At 30.9% G+C, this 19,644-nt stretch overlaps 1 protein-coding gene across 1 annotated transcript in view; it reads left to right on the top strand.

Annotated features, from left to right (window-relative positions):
- The window catches only part of LOC129956813 (neural cell adhesion molecule 2-like), a 91,124-nt gene that overhangs the window by 19,981 nt on the left and 51,499 nt on the right, over positions 1–19,644 (top strand). Inside the window, exon 3 of the mRNA XM_056068761.1 lies at positions 18,457–18,747. Coding sequence (XP_055924736.1) covers positions 18,457–18,747 — 291 coding nt within the window. The remainder of the gene's footprint in view (positions 1–18,456; positions 18,748–19,644) is intronic.

Below are 19,644 nucleotides of genomic sequence, written 5' to 3'. Positions count from 1 at the left end.
AATTTGAATAGAAATGTCTTCTAAAACCTACATAACCATTACTCTTTTTTTAACTATGCAATTCAATTTAGCTGCGAACTTATTTTATTATGATTGAAAAGTCGTTGAAATATTTTATATCCATTTTACTTCTCAAAACCCTGAAACTTACAGAATACCGAACTGGCAGATTAATCAAGTATTTGATTTATTATTTTCTATACACCTACAGATATTTAAGAGTTTAAAACAAGAGAACAAAAAGAATAAAAGCAAATCTCAACACGGAAAACATTGTCGAACAAGCCATAAGTCTTTCAACCCTTATATGTCATCGTATAAATTATATATAGAGATTTGACGTGAGAGTTAATACTTCTCCATTGTGCTTCTGAAGATATGATATAAACTAAATTTATATCATAGATAAATATATATGAATAAAAAAGAACTTTTAATCAAACAGAATATTTCTTTGAAGAAATAATGCTGGCAGTCGTTATAAAAAATAAATGTTATAAATCGCCAATAAAATCAACTACAGTTCGAAGAGAGTCTAATGTAATCCTATCTGGACCGGGAAACATTGCAAAAAAAAGTAATTGCCAATGCGAGGGAAGAACAAATATCAAAATGCTGAATAAATAAAAAGAAATATCATCTTAGATGTTGTTAAATATCATTTTGGCGTTTCTTTGGTTAAAATAAAAAATGCAAATTTAGTTTTAAAAATTCCTGGTTACAAAAATGGCGATGCTCTGAGCTTAATGATACCTTATAACTAAATGTTACCAGCGCAAGAGATAAAAAAAAAGATGCATAGCATATCCCAAGGAAAAAAATGTTCTTTCTTGTGTTAAGTTTTTCCAATAATGTAATCAAAAGCTTAGTAGGATTAAAATTTAGGAGACACGTCCATAAAAAATCGACCCTTCTTAATCTTTAGGGAATAATATATTGCATTTTAAGTATGTTTTAGTAAACTGAGTCATTTTTTTATAAATGGAAGAAAAACGACTATACATTTATGTAGTTTGAGAATATAGGTTGTACATATTAGGCTTGTTTTTTGTTAAAATCAATGAAAATGAAAAATTCAAACTTTGTACATTATTATAAAATGAATCATTGATGAAACATAATTTAGATAAGTGTGTGTTTCAGCCATTTAAATAAAAATGTATTGAATGTATATATATATATATATATATATATATATATATATATATATATATATATATATATATATATATATATATATATATATATATATAAATATATATATATACAGGATGGTCAAAAAAAAAACTTTCCCTATATATGAAACCCTAGCGGCCTATCCGCTCAACCAATCGAACCAAAATTACAGACATAGTTGTTTGAAGGTATGCGCTGGAGATTGTGATGATTCTAAAAAACACAGGGTTCGCGGTTACGGTTACAGTGAGAGAATTTCGAAATTTTCGAATGGCAACACCCACTTTTTCCTTGCGCAAATTGATCAGCGTATTGAAAAACCACAAATGGCGTTGGAACGATTAGCGTGTGACGAAAATTGCAGCCGTAAAGCATATGCAAAGAGCATTATAAAGGACTAATGACAACACAGAGAGGAAAGAGAAAAAAAAGTTTTTATTGGAATGGAAAGTTATAATTACAGGTTTTCAACGCGTTCATCTTCGCAGGCGACAACGCATTGCATCCGGGAGATTGTGGACAACAATGCCGAACGTAACATGAAAAGAGGAATCTGCATAACTTCACGTGTTATGGCATCTTGCAATTCTGACACATCTCGTGGACCAGGCGTGTACACCTTAGATTTCAGATAACCCCAGAACCAGAAATCCATAGGAATGAGTCGAGGGATCGCGGTGGCCACGAAACTGCAAAGTTACTAGAGATGACTTTATCAGCAAAGTGTTATTGCAGCACTGGTCGAACACATTGGGCGACGTAAGGAGGAGCCACATCTTGCATCCATACAATTCCCCATATGACATTTCGTTGCTGCAATTCAGGAATAACGGAATTCTGCAACTGTGTCAGAATTGCAAGATGCGATGTTTAAAATCATCACAATCTCCAGCGCATACCTTCAAACAACCATGTCTGAAATTTTGGTTCGATTGGTTGAGCGGATAGGCCGCTAGGGTTTCATATATAGGGAAAGTTTTTTTTTTTGACCATCCTGTATATATATATATATATATATATATATATATATATATATATATATATATATATATATATATATATATATACATTCAATACATTTTTATTTAAATGGCTGAAACACACACTTATCTAAATTATGTTTCATCAATGATTCATTTTATAATAATGTACAAAGTTTGAATTTTTCATTTTCATTGATTTTAACAAAAAACAAGCCTAATATGTACAACCTATATTCTCAAACTACATAAATGTATAGTCGTTTTTCTTCCATTTATAAAAAAATGACTCAGTTTACTAGGGTTTCATATATAGGGGAATTTTTTTTTGACCACCCTGTATATATATATATATATATGATGTTTTTGCTTCGAAAAAAATAGTTTGGACAGAATTTAGTAGACGTTTTAGATGTAAAAGCGAGCCATCAAATATATTTTTTTTTTGTCAGTTCTCTTATCTGGATTTTTTCAAAACATCTAAATTTAATTGCTAACAAAATATAAAAAGAATAATTAAAAAAATTTTAGTTAGCAGTTTTAACATGAGCAGTTTAAAGACATGAATAGTTATATAAAGATTTAGCTCTTACTTAATATTTAAATTAAGTTGCTTTTTATCAAATTTCGTCTAAAAAAAACTAAGTAAAAATGAAATCAAATTCCAAAAGTTCCAAATTATGAAACATAAAACAAGAAGACACAACACCAAAATAAAAATTATCTTTTCAAATTATTGAAATGTTGATTATTATTTCTTAAGTGAAAAGCATAAAGTAACTTTTATACATCAATTCACAAAGAATCAAATCATTATAAACTTGTTAAAAATCAACATTATCCTGTCAATATATTGCTACGGAACTTCTTCCACTAAATCCGTAATTCAACATGTTTGTTCGTAGTGGGTGTATGGAGATGCACAGTCAACAGGCCTCAGTAACAAACGACGACTTTATTAACATGAAGTCACGAATACACAGACAAAAAATACACAGCAGCACTTCTGGCAAACAGCAGCACGCAAGCAGCACAACAACGATAAGCAGCTCGAAGCTCAGGGACATAAGGACACAAGGAAAACATTAGCAGCGCCATCTCCGATCGACTAAAACTTGGAGCATTACGAAGGATGGTAAAACAGAAGTGGGGAAAGGTCTTGAATGAGGTTGGTGGCAAGGAACATCGGCTTATGTAGTACTGTCTTCTATCGTCTCTCGTCCAATGGGATGCTCTTCTGTCGGCGAGGTCGTCTTGGATCGGCTGGAGGGTTAGGCTATGTCACAGGTGCATTCTGGGAAGCTCAGGGAGAGAACTCATTCGACTATTAACAAGAGTTGAACTGAAAGACTGCCTCCAGCTTGGTCTCATTACATTTTATAGTTCCCGAGACACGGCAGAGGAATTTCCTATTGACTCTATCGCCAAAATTCTGAAAGATTCCAGTATTATATATTTTGTCGCTAAATTCATCGCCAAATGGTCGCCAAGTATTTCGCAAAGCCCAGCGATCACTTATTCGGCATTCAGTCACCAACCAACAGAGCTGATCGTAAAACGGTCTTTCTAGTATTTGAACAAACCATGGTAGGAAGGAACATTACAAATTTGTAACAATATACAAATGAAACTAATACAGAATTTTGAATCTATATCATAAGAATCTGGAAAATCTTATGAAATTCTTATTTAAATAAAAAACATAGAAAAGTTAGTAAAAAAATATTTTTCTAACTCTGACGCTCACCTAATAAATCGATATAGATCCTAGGAGCACCTTTCTATTTAATAAAAAATCCCACAAAACCTATATTCCACTCACACGGCACATACCGGATTGCGTTCAACTTCCTTTTCACAAATTTAATCCAATACTTGTCACCCAATTTAATCTTTTCTACATCCTATACAAATTAATGTGTGAGAAAGAGGTGAAGAAAGAAGAAATCTGTACATGAGAAAAAACGCCGGAACAAGCTGTAGGTTCTGCGACCTCAATCTGTCATCCCACTCGTTATTTATTGCGATTATTTTGGCGATCTAACGTGGACGATAATTTTACGTCAATGTGTGTCACTGATGCTCATACATCCCAAATTTATTCTTTGATAGAAACATTGGAATAAAAAAAGGCAGCCTGTAAATTAAACAGAATATTTCAAAAAAACAGCACTCGAGGGCTCTATAAAAAATAACGCGGATAAGAAAAGTTGTAAATCACCGTGTGGCAACGGTAGAACTCCGGGCGAGGCTAGTTTAATCCTATCTTGGCTAGGAGACTTTGCAGTAAAAATATTGGGGCAGCTAGAAAAGAAAAAAAATAATAAATAATAAAAATGGCAAAAGAAAAGAGAAAAAATGGTTGGATATCACATTTTAGAGGCGCTGTTTGACAAAAAAAAAAAATGCAAATTTAGTTCAAAAATTTCCTGTTTAAAGAAATGGCGATACATTGAGCTTAATGATACTTCAGAACTAAATGCTTCCAGGGATGAAAAGGGAAAAAAAGTGCATATTCTATCCCAAAGAAGCATTCTTCTTGCAAGGGTTGCTTAAAATTTTTCCAATAATGTAATCAAGGGCTTAGTAGGCTTGAAATTTAGGAGATGCCTCAATAGAAAAATGGGGATTTCTTAATCTCCGGCGAAAATTATATATTGCAGTTTAAATGTGGTTTAATAAATGACGTCCCTTCCTGTACTTGGGAGAAAAACGACTATTAATTCACGCAGCTTGTGGGTACAGGATGAATATATCATGTTTGCTGTCGTTGCCATCTGATGAATGAAAAGAATTTAAACGTCGTATATTAAAGCGGTTTACAGAATGTGTATAATTTAAAGAACTCTTAAAAAATCATGCAATTTAATGAAATGGTACTTCTTTTAAAATGTATCATAAAGAACTGCGAGGTAGAAAAAAAATTAATATACTTTTAGGTTATAAAATGTTTGGATTCCATATATATCTTTAAGTTTCGTTATTCGTATTATTTGTTAGAGTCCCTGACATTTTGCCAGCATTTGTTTAGAAGAAAGGATATATCATTAAAAAGGCACTTATCCATCTTGAGATATCCCAGTGGTGTTTGCCATTTAAACAACTGTCTCATTCACACAATAGGAATCATATTCTATGATAATTATGTTTGTAAACTTTAATATTTAAAATTTCCTATATAATATTTTTAATAAATATTGATTTAAAGAAGTTGTTCTATTAAACAGAAAGTTTCAAAAAAGTGGAACAAGCATTTATTTCCTTGAATATTGCATTTATACATATACCGTCAATTATTTTTCTATACTTATAATAAAGCTCAATGTGTGTGTGTGTGTGTGTGTGTGTGTGTGTGTGTGTGTGTGTGTGTGTGTGTGTGTGTGTGTGTGTGTGTGTGTGTGTGTGTGTGTGTGTGTGTGTGTTGGCGTTATACAGGCCAGGTCATTAGACATACAGTTATCAAATTTGGTACATGTATACCTTAGAGGTCGGGAATGTGCACCTGGGGTCCCTTTTTTTGAAATTTTAATTAGAATTTTAATTATTAATTAAAAACTAACTTTTCCGTCAAAAAAATCATCCATTTTCCCCACCGCCAAAATTTCCGCCAAAAAAAATCTTCCATTTCCCCCACCGCCAAATGAGTAAGGTTTCCGTTTCTTTTTTCTCCCAACAGTAATGAGGCTAGGGTTAATATTTTTCGGCGGATTGTTTTAAACGATTCTGTTTATTTTCTTAATGTTTTATGCATTTAAAATTAAACATTGGTTATTAATCCACGTTTCAGATTCATTCTGAAGTACTTTTGAATTAAAATAACACCTAATAAAGGAAATTAAAAATGTATAATCTGCCTAGCGTTACCCCAACTGGCGTAGAAAAATTCACGCATTTGCGTTACCTAACTGGCGAAGAAAATTCACGCATGCGCATTGTTCTGATTGTTGTCATGACAACCACTTTCAACGGATGATTTAAATTATTTTTAGGTTAGTTGCATGCTTTTGTAAGTAAATTGTATTTATGTTAGTTATATATTTTTTGTTTATGCTTATAGTTTTAAGTACATCGTTTTTTAAGTAGTTTTTTTAAACCTGTTTTAGACCGATTATTTTAAACGATTCATTTTATTTCCTTAGTGTTTAATGCATTTAAAATGAAACATTGTTCATTAATCGATCTGTTCATGATGAATCTGAGAAAATTTTGTTGACAAATTCTTGAGATATTACATAAATTAAGAAAGATATTCTTTAGTGCCCATAAAGTTTAAACGCTCAGTGACTCTATTATCAGTAATCATATTATTAAAAAAAATGCTTTGTTTCAGTAAAAAATATTATGATATTAATTGCAGATTAATCATTTACACTTTCATTTAAAGCATAAATTCTACGAAGGGTAACAGAAAATTAGAGAGATACATATCACGTTATGACTGAAGGCCTTTATAATATTATGAGTGAATTATATGACAATCAAAATTTGAAGTTTTAAAATATTTTGGTGAAGAATCTATTAAAGTTGGAATTGCATAAAATATTTAATTATTAAAATTTCAACGAACATTAAGATTGGCGAACCGACTGCTAGCCAAAGGCGGCTAGTATTCAATAAAACTTGCCACTGTACGATTGCCCTTTGAAATCCATGGAAGTTTATTATAAAACAATATTTAAAAATCAATTTTCATACAGCGCCAATGTATAAAGTTGTCAATTAGTAATTTTTTACATCTCTTTTCACAACGTTTCACTCTACTCAATACAAAATTTGCAGATATAAAAAAAATATTGACTATTACTAATTATTTTAAACCTCTGGCAAATATTTGAACAACTTTATTACATTTCAGGGATAATACACACATCACAGTACGTTATTAAAAAGATAATATTAAAACATAATAATATATATTATTATCTCTTACTAAAAAATGATTAAATTATACATTAATTGAAGTGTCTCCAAAACTTCTTAAAAAACTATTTCGACGCACATTCCAAGTCATATTCTTCTAACAATACGCACACATGCAGTGGCAATATTTTGCATACAATATATGTAACATTAGAACTTCAAATGTTCTTCATAGCATTAACATGCCATTTTTATGAAGAAATTTAATATCATGCACATAGCTGAGAAGAAATATTTTTTTTCTTGTTCCGAATTGTACTGATTATCTGAGAAGCCTGAAATCTACTTTTTCTTAAATTTCTCTTCACGTCGAAATTACAATGTCAACTCATAAAAATGAGTAATGACATGCATACATTGCAAATATCGTTCAAGTCATGCTGAATAAATGATGATGATGATGTTTATACTAATGGTTTTCATATATTGATTTGAATTGATTGAAGAAATTTGCATATCTAAAATAAATGCTTCCAATCAGCTTGTGACAGGCTGCTACATTTAAAAACAGGCAAATCTCTTTGAGTTTTGTAGAGAGAAGCATGAAACTTTGTGTGTGTCTAGAAAATTGTAGAAAAAAATATCTTACAAATTGACATTATTACTCCACGAAAGACATAAAAATTTATTTTTTAAAGATTTTTTTAGAATTAACTTCAACAGACTCTAAAGCATTTCCGTATATTTCCCATAACATTGAAAGAAAATTAGTTTTTGGATATATTTCTAGAGTTAATATTTTAATATTTATAGAAATAGACGCTTATCCCACTTTTTGGGACACACACACACACATATATATATATTGTTACGAAATTTCCGAGGTTCGTTTGGATAGTGGGGGTTATATGGTGTGAAGAACGCTCAATCACCAGGCGGCAGTAGAAAATAAAACAACGACGTTTATTTACACGAAGACACACAGGACAGCACAAGGACGGCAACTATATACAGCACAGAAGACGATTATCTTCAGCCGAGACAGCAGCAGCATATAACAAGACTCTCTACTGCAGACAGTAGCGCACAGCTTAATTCAGCACTAGCTTGACTCCGTCACTGCTCCGCTTATCCCTGGAAGACCAGTTCTTCACCGTCGCTTTCGACTACTCTCTGGTTCACCACTACTCCTGAATTGTTGAGAGGGATTACGACTCATTGGGGCCGCAGGCCCCACCATCCGTAAATCTAAAAATGGTTGACTTTGGAGTGATATGAAACTGACCTTAGTAATTACAGTGCATCATACATGGTTTATTTTAATTTGGAAGTATTGCTTTCTTGTGTGTGGGAAAAAAAGGGGTTATGTATTATTTGTCTGCAATTTAAGTTGCAAGGGCACAGCGAGGTCTGCGTTTTGCAGGTGTCATTTATATCATATGTCGGTAGGTTACTTAGGGTGGGGTGATGTTTCCATAGAAGTTTAGGGCTTGTTTGAGGATGAATTGTTTGATTGGGGGGGATGTTCAGAGCTTTAATGATTTCCGCATTTCTTATGAACCATCTGGCCCTGATTATCAACCTTAATGTTTTGTTTTCCAGTGCGACTATTTTTTGTAGGTTTGTTTTCGCCGTAGCAGCCCAGATCGGACATGCATAAGTAAGTATTGATCTTAGATATGCTAGGTAAATGAGGACTTTATTGTTTATTGAAAGACCTGAATTTCTGCAAATTAGCGGGTATTGGATTCTGAAAGCCAAATTAAATTTTTCTCTTGTTTTATTTATGTGCGTTTTGTAATTTAAGTTTTTATCTAGTGTTATTCCCAGGTATTTGACCTCGTTTTGCCAGCTGATTTCAGTGTTGTATATTTGGATTTTTGGCCAGTTATTATTTTTCTTGAAGAATAAGATTGCCTTTGTTTTGTCCACTTTGAGTTTTATTTTCCAGCGGGTTAGCCAATTTTCGAGATTATTAATGTAATTTTGTAGGGGGGTGATTGCTTGCTGAGGGTTTTTGCCTTGGGGGAGAATTGCAGTATCGTCTGCATAGATACTTATCATGATGTCTTTTTGTTGGGGTATGTTATTCAGATAGAGTAGGAATATGACAGGTGCCAGAATTCCGCCTTGGGGTACCCTGGCTCTGAGTTTTCTTTTTGTTGAGTCCGTCTGGTTAACTTGCACTGTGAAATATCGGTCCGTGAGGTAAGATTTAATTGTGTCAACTATTGTTTTGGGGAAATTGTAAGCAATTAATTTATGTATTAGGCCTGAGATACAAACTTTATCGAATGCTTTTGCTATGTCCAAGAATATGGCTGCTGTTGGTTTTTTGTTTTTCACGACTACTCGGCAGCTGCTGGCCACTCCTTTTATAGGTCTCAGGAGGCGGGGCTAGAACCCTCTCAACCAATCAGGGACCCTCGAGGTGTAACTCGGTTCCTACTGGACGGATCGGGAATATTCTCGATGTTTCGGGTATAATCTATTTTGGCGCCAAATTCGTCGCCAAGTCGCCAAATGGTCGCCAAGTTTGTCTCCAAGCTCTGGGATCTCCTATGGAACCCACTATGCTGGGAAGCCGCATCAAGTATTCGTAACAATATATATATATATATATACAGTGGGTAAAAAAAGTATTGTCAATTGCCTTAATTTATTCATATTGACAAATAAATAAATGCAATTTATGCAATTTTAACTGTCGTAATTAAATACAAGACATCTTAGATATATAAAAATAGTAAAACTTTTATTTTAATTTGCATTTTCTACGATTTTTTCTTTCAAACTCGAAAATTTGCACGTCAAAAAAATATTGGCAAAGTTTTAATTGCTATGCAAATTTTGTTACATTGAAGTCACGTGTTTCGACTGATAAAAAACTCTACCAGTATAAAGTCTGCAAAAGTACTCCAAAAGTGTCTATGCATTATTTTGCGATTACTACAGTAAAATGACTTCGAAATCGAAGGAGTTAGACGTTAGTGTTAAAAACATGATTATTAGGCTCAGAAATGAAGGTTTAACTTATCGTGCTATAGGAGTGCAGTTGAATATAAGTTTATTTACTGTCAGAAGTGTTGTAAAAAAGTTCAAGGAAACAGGATCAACGGAAAATAAAACTAGAAGTGGACGACCTCGAATATTTTCTACAAGAGAAAAGCGTGCCATTATTAACAAGGTTAAGAAAAACCCTAAAATAAGTCCACCCCAGATAGCTAGAGATGTTGCTTTCACTTCGCAAAAGACTTTCAGCGTACAGACTGTACTGAATGTTTTACACTAGGGACGTTATTATTAAAGGGCGGCTAGAAAGAAACCATTCAACTAGCAAATAAATAGGAGAAAGAGGTTAGATTTCGCAAAATCCCACGTTGATTTATCCGAAGAGTTTTGGAACACAGTTATTTTTTCCGACAAATCAAAGTTTAACATTTTCGGCAGTGATGGACGACGGTATGTGTGGAGGAGGCCAAATACTGAATTGGAAGAGCAACATTTAACTGCTACTGTAAAACATGGTGGAGGCAGTGTCTTAGTTTGGGGCTGTATGGCAGCTAATGGAGTTAGTAACCTGTATTTTATTGATAGTATTATGACAGCACGTACATACATTGACATTTTGCGCCATAACTTAAAAATCAGTGCCCAAAATCTTGGCTTGGGAACATCATTCGTTTTTCAACAAAACAATGACCACAAGCATACAGCGAATCTCACCCGTGAATGGCTACTCTACAATGCTCCTCGCCAGTTAAAAACCCCACCTCAATCACCTGACATCAATCCAATTGAAAATTTATGGCACCTGCTGGATCTAGAAATCAGGAAACATAAAATGCCAAGTAAAGACGACCTCAAACGTTTACTCTTGCAAGAGTGGCACAAAATTCCCAACAATACAACAAAGACCTTAGTTTCCTCTATCAGAAATAGATTACAAGCTGTTATAGATGCAGAAGGTATGCATACAAAGTACTAAACATATACTGATTTTGTTTTCGCTCATAATTTTGTCAATTTCATAATTTTGCCAATACTTTTTTTATCATGTAAACTTAAAATTTTCTAGTAGATTTTGACTAAAATAATATTTAAATGAAAATTTCGTTGTATTTGTTTGTCTTTTCTCCTTCTGTAATCGCTATGTTAAAATAAAATTTGTAAACATACTTTGTTAGCAAATATGATCATTTATAGGCAATTGCCAATACTTTTTTTATCCACTGTATATATATATATATATATATATATATACTGATGATTATTCATCAACACCAGTAATTTTACGTAATAACCAGTTTATTATGTTTACCGTAATATATAAAATAATGAATACCAAATGTGATTGCCTCTAATCACAAGATTGTATCTGATTTCCTATTCTTGATTTGGATACTCAAACACCATTATTATTAACATTATGAGTTTATTTTATTCCATAGAGAAATCCATTGGTTCCGAAATATAAAAATTATTACCCGTATTAAGAATCATTTTTGAATATTTTTAACTTTACCATTAGTTTCAAAGTTTAATAAATAAACTTGAAATATAGCTTTAGGAAATGTATGTGAACTCTTTGACGGATTGCATGAACAGAGTGCTATAGTTAAGTAAGTATTAGGACCGCATGCTACATTTCATTAGCCCATTTCATGGAGCTTTTCAAATATTTTATGAATTTTCACTCAACGTATAACAACACGTATAATAACAAATTTAGATATATTTTAGAAAATGATGCTTTCCGTCTCAGTGAGTTTGAAAACGTTTTAATGCCCAAAAGATCTCGCAATTAAATATTCTACGAAAAATATGACATATAATAAACAATCGAAATGACATCATAAATATTTCCAAATGAAGGTTCAAACAGTATATGTCAGTAAAAAGTTTAATGTATTCACTGAAAATGAAACTATATTTTTTTTCATTAATTGAACATGAAGATTAGATTTTTTACGACTAAAATGTTAGTAATATGCGAATTATTATCAACAATCAAATAATTAAAATTATCTTATCAAAACTTCATAATCTAATACCGAATTGCTGATTTTCCATTTACTAGGGTTTGAATTAGAAATCTAAGGATGAAAGATGCAGAAGTTGTTACTTATTAAAAGAAATATTTTTTTCATATTTTTAAATGTTTGATTACTTATGTATAAGTTCACCTAGCTGAAATCGATAATTTTTACTCAATAATTGTTCCAATGATTTATTCAATACTGTACAATGTTCAACAGTAAATTTTAAACATTAATTTTCAAAACATGCCACTATTTTTATTCTATTTTATCATTATTTCGGGAATCGTCCCATGAGGGACTACTGAGTGTAATTTTGCTCTGTACAAAATCAATTAGTATCTCTGACATAAGTTAATTTCCGTGAATTAACTTCTAATTATAACTATCATTTCAACACTCTAATAATTTATATCACTTCAAAATGAGTTCGAGGGGTTCTATGCGATACATTTTATTCACTTTAAACTTAGCCGGAGTTAGTTAGTTCTTAATTAAATATGACATGAAATGAATCATTCTGTGTCAATACTTCCAAAAACACATCCGTGCTCAAAATGTATCGCTTATAAATATTCAACTATATTTAACTAATATATTAAACTAATCAATTGTCAATATGAAATGCATATTATAAACTTTAAACATATTTTAAGGGCTTTTTCTTTAAACGAGCAGGGGAAATTCATCCATGATTTATTTATAAACTAACACCATTGTCTATTTATATTGTCACGTAGGTACTCTAGTGTGGAACGCAGTGACACACAAAAGAAGTAGAGATAACCAATTTATGAACTCAACTCAGAACACAGTGACTGACAGATCTTCTGATTTTATACTAGCAGGGAAAGTTCCAGAATACTTTTCTGGAGACAGTAAGAAAAATCCAGAACACTTATCGGGTAAACTAAAGAAAGTTCCAGAATCTGCTGGAATATAAAATCAAGGAAAACATAAAATCAAGGAATTAAATATTTACACAAATTGCGAATCGCATTGCCTCTGGCAGGATTCGAACTTACGATCTCTTGATTATGAGATCAGTGCTATGACCATTCGCCATAGAGAGTCGTCTGCCTCTTTTCAATGCGGCAATGTTAAGTCCTTTCACCTATGAATTTGGGAGGTTATCCAAAAGGAAGATACAGTCTATTCGATGGATGATTCAGACATTATTAAACGAATTTAAAAAGTTAAAAAAGAGCATACAGATACAATCATTTTTGCAATAAACAAGAATTCTCTAAACGTCAAAGGCCACAGTCAAATAAATAAATAAAAAAAATGTAAAATAAATAACATACATATCCAAGTATTTTTTCAAAAAAAACATCAATTTCTAAATGAAAAAAAAAAAAAAAAAAACTAAAAGGATGAGCAGGAATTCTTACACGTAAAATGAGCAACAGCTAAGTGAAAAATAAAAGAGTAATATACCACATAAAGCGCATATCACTCTTTAGGAATATATCGTTGCGTGATAAAGAAGAGGCGAAGCTTGCATGTTTTGAAAAATAAATCCTTCATGCGCTCACTTTAAATACTTCAAACATTTGTTGTTGGCTCCATCTTTGTTTGTCGTTGTAAGATACTTCATGTTGCACAAAGGGATATAAGCTGGACGCTGAAAGAAAAGAATCTCAAAGAGTGTTTGTCAAAATGGGCGTATCTAATTGACGTGTTTCATTGAAGAATAAAACATTTTACTTATTATTAGCTTATCGTTTCTGAATGTTCCATTATCCTCTATTTCAATCAAAGGAACATTTCAGGCCATACATTCCTATGTCATTATATTGTTACAAATCTGTAATTTTGCTACCTGGCATGAATAGTGTCATCGTGGGAAAAACCTTTGTAAGATATGTCCTGTGCGTGCTGAGCGGGTACCGCGTCAATGATCTCAAAGCTTGGCGACTATTTGGCGACTTGGCGACAAAATGGGTTATACTGGATGGATCGTGAAACTTCTCGAACTTTCCAGTATGATCCATTTTGTCGCCAAATTCATCGCCAAGTCACCAAATGGTCGCCAAGCTCTGAGGTCATTGACGCGGTACCCGCTCAGCACGCACAGGACATATCTTACAAAGGTTCTTCCCACGATGACACTACTCATGCCAGGTAGCAAAATTACAGATTTGTAACATTATGCTTCCTTTTGCAGGAATTTCTACATTGAATATTCAAAATTTCTTTCATACAGATGCAAACTAGTGATTTTATTTTGAATACCAAGGCTCACAGAGGGAAGCATTGAAAATGGTCGTCTCAAAACTTTCTGGCATACTTTCTAAGAAAGATGTTATTTATGAGAACGCTTTGTATTGCATTGGCGTACAAGAGTTGTGAAACATTGACTTGTACCACGAATTTAGAATTTTCACTCAATCTATCTTTGGCGATTTTTTTTTGTCTATTGATTCTTAACATGCTTGTAATATATCCCAACATCGAATTCTTGTTTTCCCCAACCGATTGAAATCAAACTTTGGCACATTCAATGCACTTGCAGTCACAAAATGCCTTACCGAATTTTATATATTTAAGTGATTGCGATTTTGAGTTATCGGGATTAAATGTTTCTGAAAGAGCAGACGGTCAACCTTTCGTTTGATTTGATTTAAAATATGATAGGTTTCTACAAATGATAAATAATAAAGTGTCTTAAAATAGGATAGGTGTCTATGTTAAATATGTGTACCGAATCTTATCCATCCACGTTACTCTACGTTTTATTGTTATTGCATTAAATTATAATCAAAAAGCTCTGAGGATAGACTTAGTTTTAATAGATTTTATTGTAGCTCAAAGTATATTTGAGTTGTTTTTCACAAGTGATCAGACAGACATAATGCCAACAATGGGTTTTTCGAACTCAGAGATGTTTAAATTGCTCCGCTACTTCAAAATCTCGAAGTTTTTGTTGATGATGATACTTCGTGTACGACAAAGTAAAAAGCAGTTGTTAACAATCAGAGTATTAACGATTTAGTATTAAATGATTCTCTATACACTCCAAAAAGTAATTTAAAACTCAAACCTTATTTGTCGTCATTTATAACATAAAATTACGATTATGCGAGGTTAAAGGTTAGAGATTAATAGAGATTCATTAGAGATTAATTTCATTCCAATTAATAACAATGGCTCGGAGTAAAAAATTTGATCCAATAGAGCTGTCCAACACAAGATCTCAGAATTATCAATCATTTATAAATGGTTTTTATGTCGAACCATTTTATATAAAAAAAAAACTCTTCATCTCAACCTCTAAAAATAGTTTCTGATACAATTTTTATTTTATGGTTTTAAATTGTTATAATCCAAACACATTTTAACGAATTAGGCTTTTATAAATTCTATATAAACTTAATTAAATAGTTTATAATACACAATATTAATAATGAGAAAAACCTTTTTAATGTAATTATTCACAATCTTATAATTTCTACTTAATATTTCTTTATTGCAAATATTTTGGATTTTTTTTTTGCAAATTTATTAATCGATTAAACCTCAAAGAATATTAAAACTTTGTTTAGCCAACGACACGTGCTCGCTCAAAATTTCAATATCCTTGTAGGATCAAAAATGGATAGCAAAATCTCCTCTTTCCAAAGAATTTGGTTAAGCAAATTGAAAATGTATAAAAATTAAAATAAGCATAAACAAGCATTAAATATGTATCAATGTAAAATTTTTGAAAACCTTTCATTTGCATAAACAAATAAGCAAAAATTTTAATATATTTGATTTTAAAAATATGAACGAAACGATTTGTATGAGTTTTATTTTTTGGGAACTAATGAATTACTAATCAGCAAATTACATCGTAAAATTTTAACAATATCCAGTAGGAAAATTTCCATTATAATGAAATTATTTGATGAAAAGAATCAATAAATGTTCTTTCTTGTAATAGTTCAATCCTCAATGTAATTTTTCTCTCAACCGAACTATTTTCTAACAGAAATGCAATAATTATCAAAATCCTTCATTCGTTTCATAATGGAATATTGCGTTTCTTTTAAATACAATTGAATGTATATTTTATAAGCAAATACTTTGCAAGCTTATAATATGAAAATGAGAAGAAATGTGTCAATATATTCCAACGAATCCTTCGTTTTCAGTATTATACAAGCCAATTTAAACGAAATGAGAAAACTTTGTGAAAAAAAAAAATACATTCCTTATTTACCTCATGATTTCGTTTAATATGAACTATATTTTAGGCTGATGATTTAAGTAGTAGTAATTGTAAATTTAATTTTAAATTAATACTGATGGTTTACTTTAAATTAAACTTGATAAAATAAAAAATCTTAATATCTTACTTAAGTAAAATTTCTTTCATAGTAGAAATACGAATTTATTGAGATTTTATGAAACATAAAAATTTTATACAATTTATAATATTTATTGTATAGATTATAATTTCGATTATAATAATAAGATTATAATTTCGATTGATCGATATTTTGAAAATATATTATTACGATTGAATTTATTTCAAAAACTGAAATTGATATCATGGGGTACATTAAAAACTAATTACAATCTATTTTTCCACATTAGGTTTTCTTTCTGTCATATATTAATAGAAAATTAATTGGATTTTATTCTGCATTTTATTTATATTTTTCAAAGCATTTTTTTTTTAGAATTTTCCTACAAAATTGAATTAGCCTATAGCAAATGAAATATTTTTCTATCTGCAATTTGAAAATGAGTTGCGTAGAGAATTCAAGAAAACTATATTTATTTTTTTAGAAAAAATATCATTATTCCCTGATTTTAGGAAATGTTTGATATAGAGAAAAAATTTCTCAGAAATATCTAAAGTGATAAAGATTTTCGAATTGTAGATATTATTTTTCATCTGATCTCTTCAGTAAAAATGTATTTCAATAAAATTCATTTTCTTTTTTAATTAGAGGAATAGAAATAAATGAATGTGTTCAAAAAGTGGAAATTTTCCCATTATCGGTTTAGAAATCAATACTGTTATCGAAAAACTTTATCAAGATATAACAATTTAAAAAAATAAAAATAAAGGCAATCTAAAATTTTTAATTTTTAATCCGCATGAGAAATTTATTGCACTTCAAATACTTTCAGTAATTAGAATATGATATAAATTCCTTATAATTTTATCATTCAAAAATTATGAGAAGTAATAATTAAGCAGTTAAAATTTCAGAGCATATATACACCATTTTCTTGGTCTAGTCAGCTCTATAATAGCTAATAATTATTAAAAATAATGGATTAATAATAATTAATGATTATTGATTCCACATAAAAATTTCCCATTGCCCGAAGTACTTTTTTCCCGAAGAATAACCGTTAAGAAAAGAAAAAAAAAAATGTTTTGCAAAAAAAACTTCTGTCTTAATCGAAGTAGTGAAAGCCGAAAACACAAGTGAAACCAATTAAAAAAATATCCTTAGAGAATGACGTTGAACTTATTTCACTGTTGATGATAAGTGATGGGGATTCTTTAAATAAGATGAAAAGCTCTCTTCGGATCTGAAAACCTGATTTATCAATTCGTGTTTATTGATGGAAATATTAAAAATTTCACGTTGCATGACAAAATAAGTGTTTCTCAATACAAGTGATTCGCTATTCATAAAAAGCATATAGTTTATAAAAAATATTAAAAATAAGTATGCATTTAATCGCTTTATGTAAACATGTCAATCAAACAATCACAACAGAATGCGCCGACACTTCTATTTTGAAGTGAATTCAAAAGATAGATAGGCTAAAGATAGATTTGGTAAATAAATAGGCTATTACCTGAACATGTAAGTTCATTTGTAGTAATTATATCTTTGCGTACGCAAGATCCTTCTGAGTTTCAATGAAATAACCTAGATTTATCAATGTACTGACTACTTCTAAGAATATTTTAACTGTTTTTTCCAAATATTTTTTTATTTAACTAGACTTTTTAAAAATTTTTAAAGACGGAGTTTTTTTTTTATGATATTACACCCATTTCCTGTTGTGCTAAATATAGATTAAAATCTATACGCATGTACATTATTGTTAGCAATACTTAATTTTAATATTTCAGAAATTAATTATCAAGTATTTATTCATTTAATGAAATAGTGATTTCATACCGACTCATTCATGTGATAATTTTGGGAAATAGTATATCTCAAAATTAGGCAATAGATACCATTGAAAATAAAAGTATTTCTACTATTCGGTAAATTAATAAAATTGTATTTTTTTACAAAGTTTCTAATTAAATATATTAATAATGATTAAGTCTTTTTTTATTAATGATAAAATGCACTTAGAATCTGATTAAAAATAAAAGACATAATCTTATTTAAAAACTGTAATATGTCATTTTCATTTTTTTTGTATCCTTCCAGATGTTCCTCAACTTGTCCTCCGACTTGGAAGCAAACTTCGTCACTTCCGGATACAAGAAGGAAATGACGTATATATGGAATGTGACATCCGTGCTAACCCATGGGTGACAGAGATTGGCTGGACCTTTGAAGGACGGGAATTACACACCAATGTCTCGGCAGGACTTATAATCAGTAATCAATCATTAGTTTTGCAAAGAGTCCAGAGGACAAACAGAGGTCACTACACGTGTTCTGCATCCAATTCCGAAGGCATAGGAGAAAGCAAGCCTCTATATCTCTCTATTCAATGTGAGTACACTGACTTTGCTTCTTAACTTTAGAAGAATCAACATAATTGCAAAATATGTTACAATATTCAAAAATTTCCGTAACTTATTCATGAAGAAAGAATAGGGAAAAATAAAATATATTTTGGTGATATTTCCCTCAGAGTAACAAGCTAGGGAGATTGTTTGAAATACCACCAAAAAATACATTCAGTCTGAGACAAGAAGATATAAAAGAAATGAAGAAATAAAGTTCAAATAAATAATTTAATCGAGCTCAGAATAGGTTTAACCGTCGACAGACAAATAATCGTTATGACTTGCCAATGAAAATCGATGCTCATGTTTTCCAAAACAATTATCTTACAAAAATAGTTTTTGCATTTTCTTAAGATTCAAAAAATACCATTTTAATGATATCGCTTACAATTTTCTTCCCTTAATGTTAATACCATTAAGGTATCTACTGCCTAAGGAGACAACTTTTTGAAAAATCCCTCTAATGAGCTATTTCAGTTTATTTTCTGGATCAATGTGATTGCAAAAATATTGATCAGGAAATTCTGTGCCAATTGAGATTCTGTAAAATGTGTCAATTTGGGTAAAAAATAGTGAAAACTGCAACAAAAATCAAAACACTCTATAAATAATTGTATTACACATATTCCAATTATTTTTATACGCAACATATCTTACAGCTATGGTGAAGGGAATGAACCAAAATCCAAGAATTATATACATTTTCATAGAACTCATAGCCAATCGAGTATTTCTGTATTGAAAATTTCACAAAATTCGTTGTTACTTATATTAGGCAGATCTAAAAGAAACGCTACTCAGTTCACAGTTCATTGTCTTTGGAACACTAAAGGTAACATATATGCAAAATTTTAAAGTAATAAATGAATAAGTTTTTAAG

This window comes from Argiope bruennichi, chromosome 11 (assembly GCF_947563725.1).
Source record: "Argiope bruennichi chromosome 11, qqArgBrue1.1, whole genome shotgun sequence".
Lineage (NCBI taxonomy): Eukaryota > Metazoa > Arthropoda > Arachnida > Araneae > Araneidae > Argiope > Argiope bruennichi.
The sequence above is the reverse complement of the archived record's forward strand: the minus strand, read 5'-3'. Positions and strand labels throughout refer to the sequence as shown.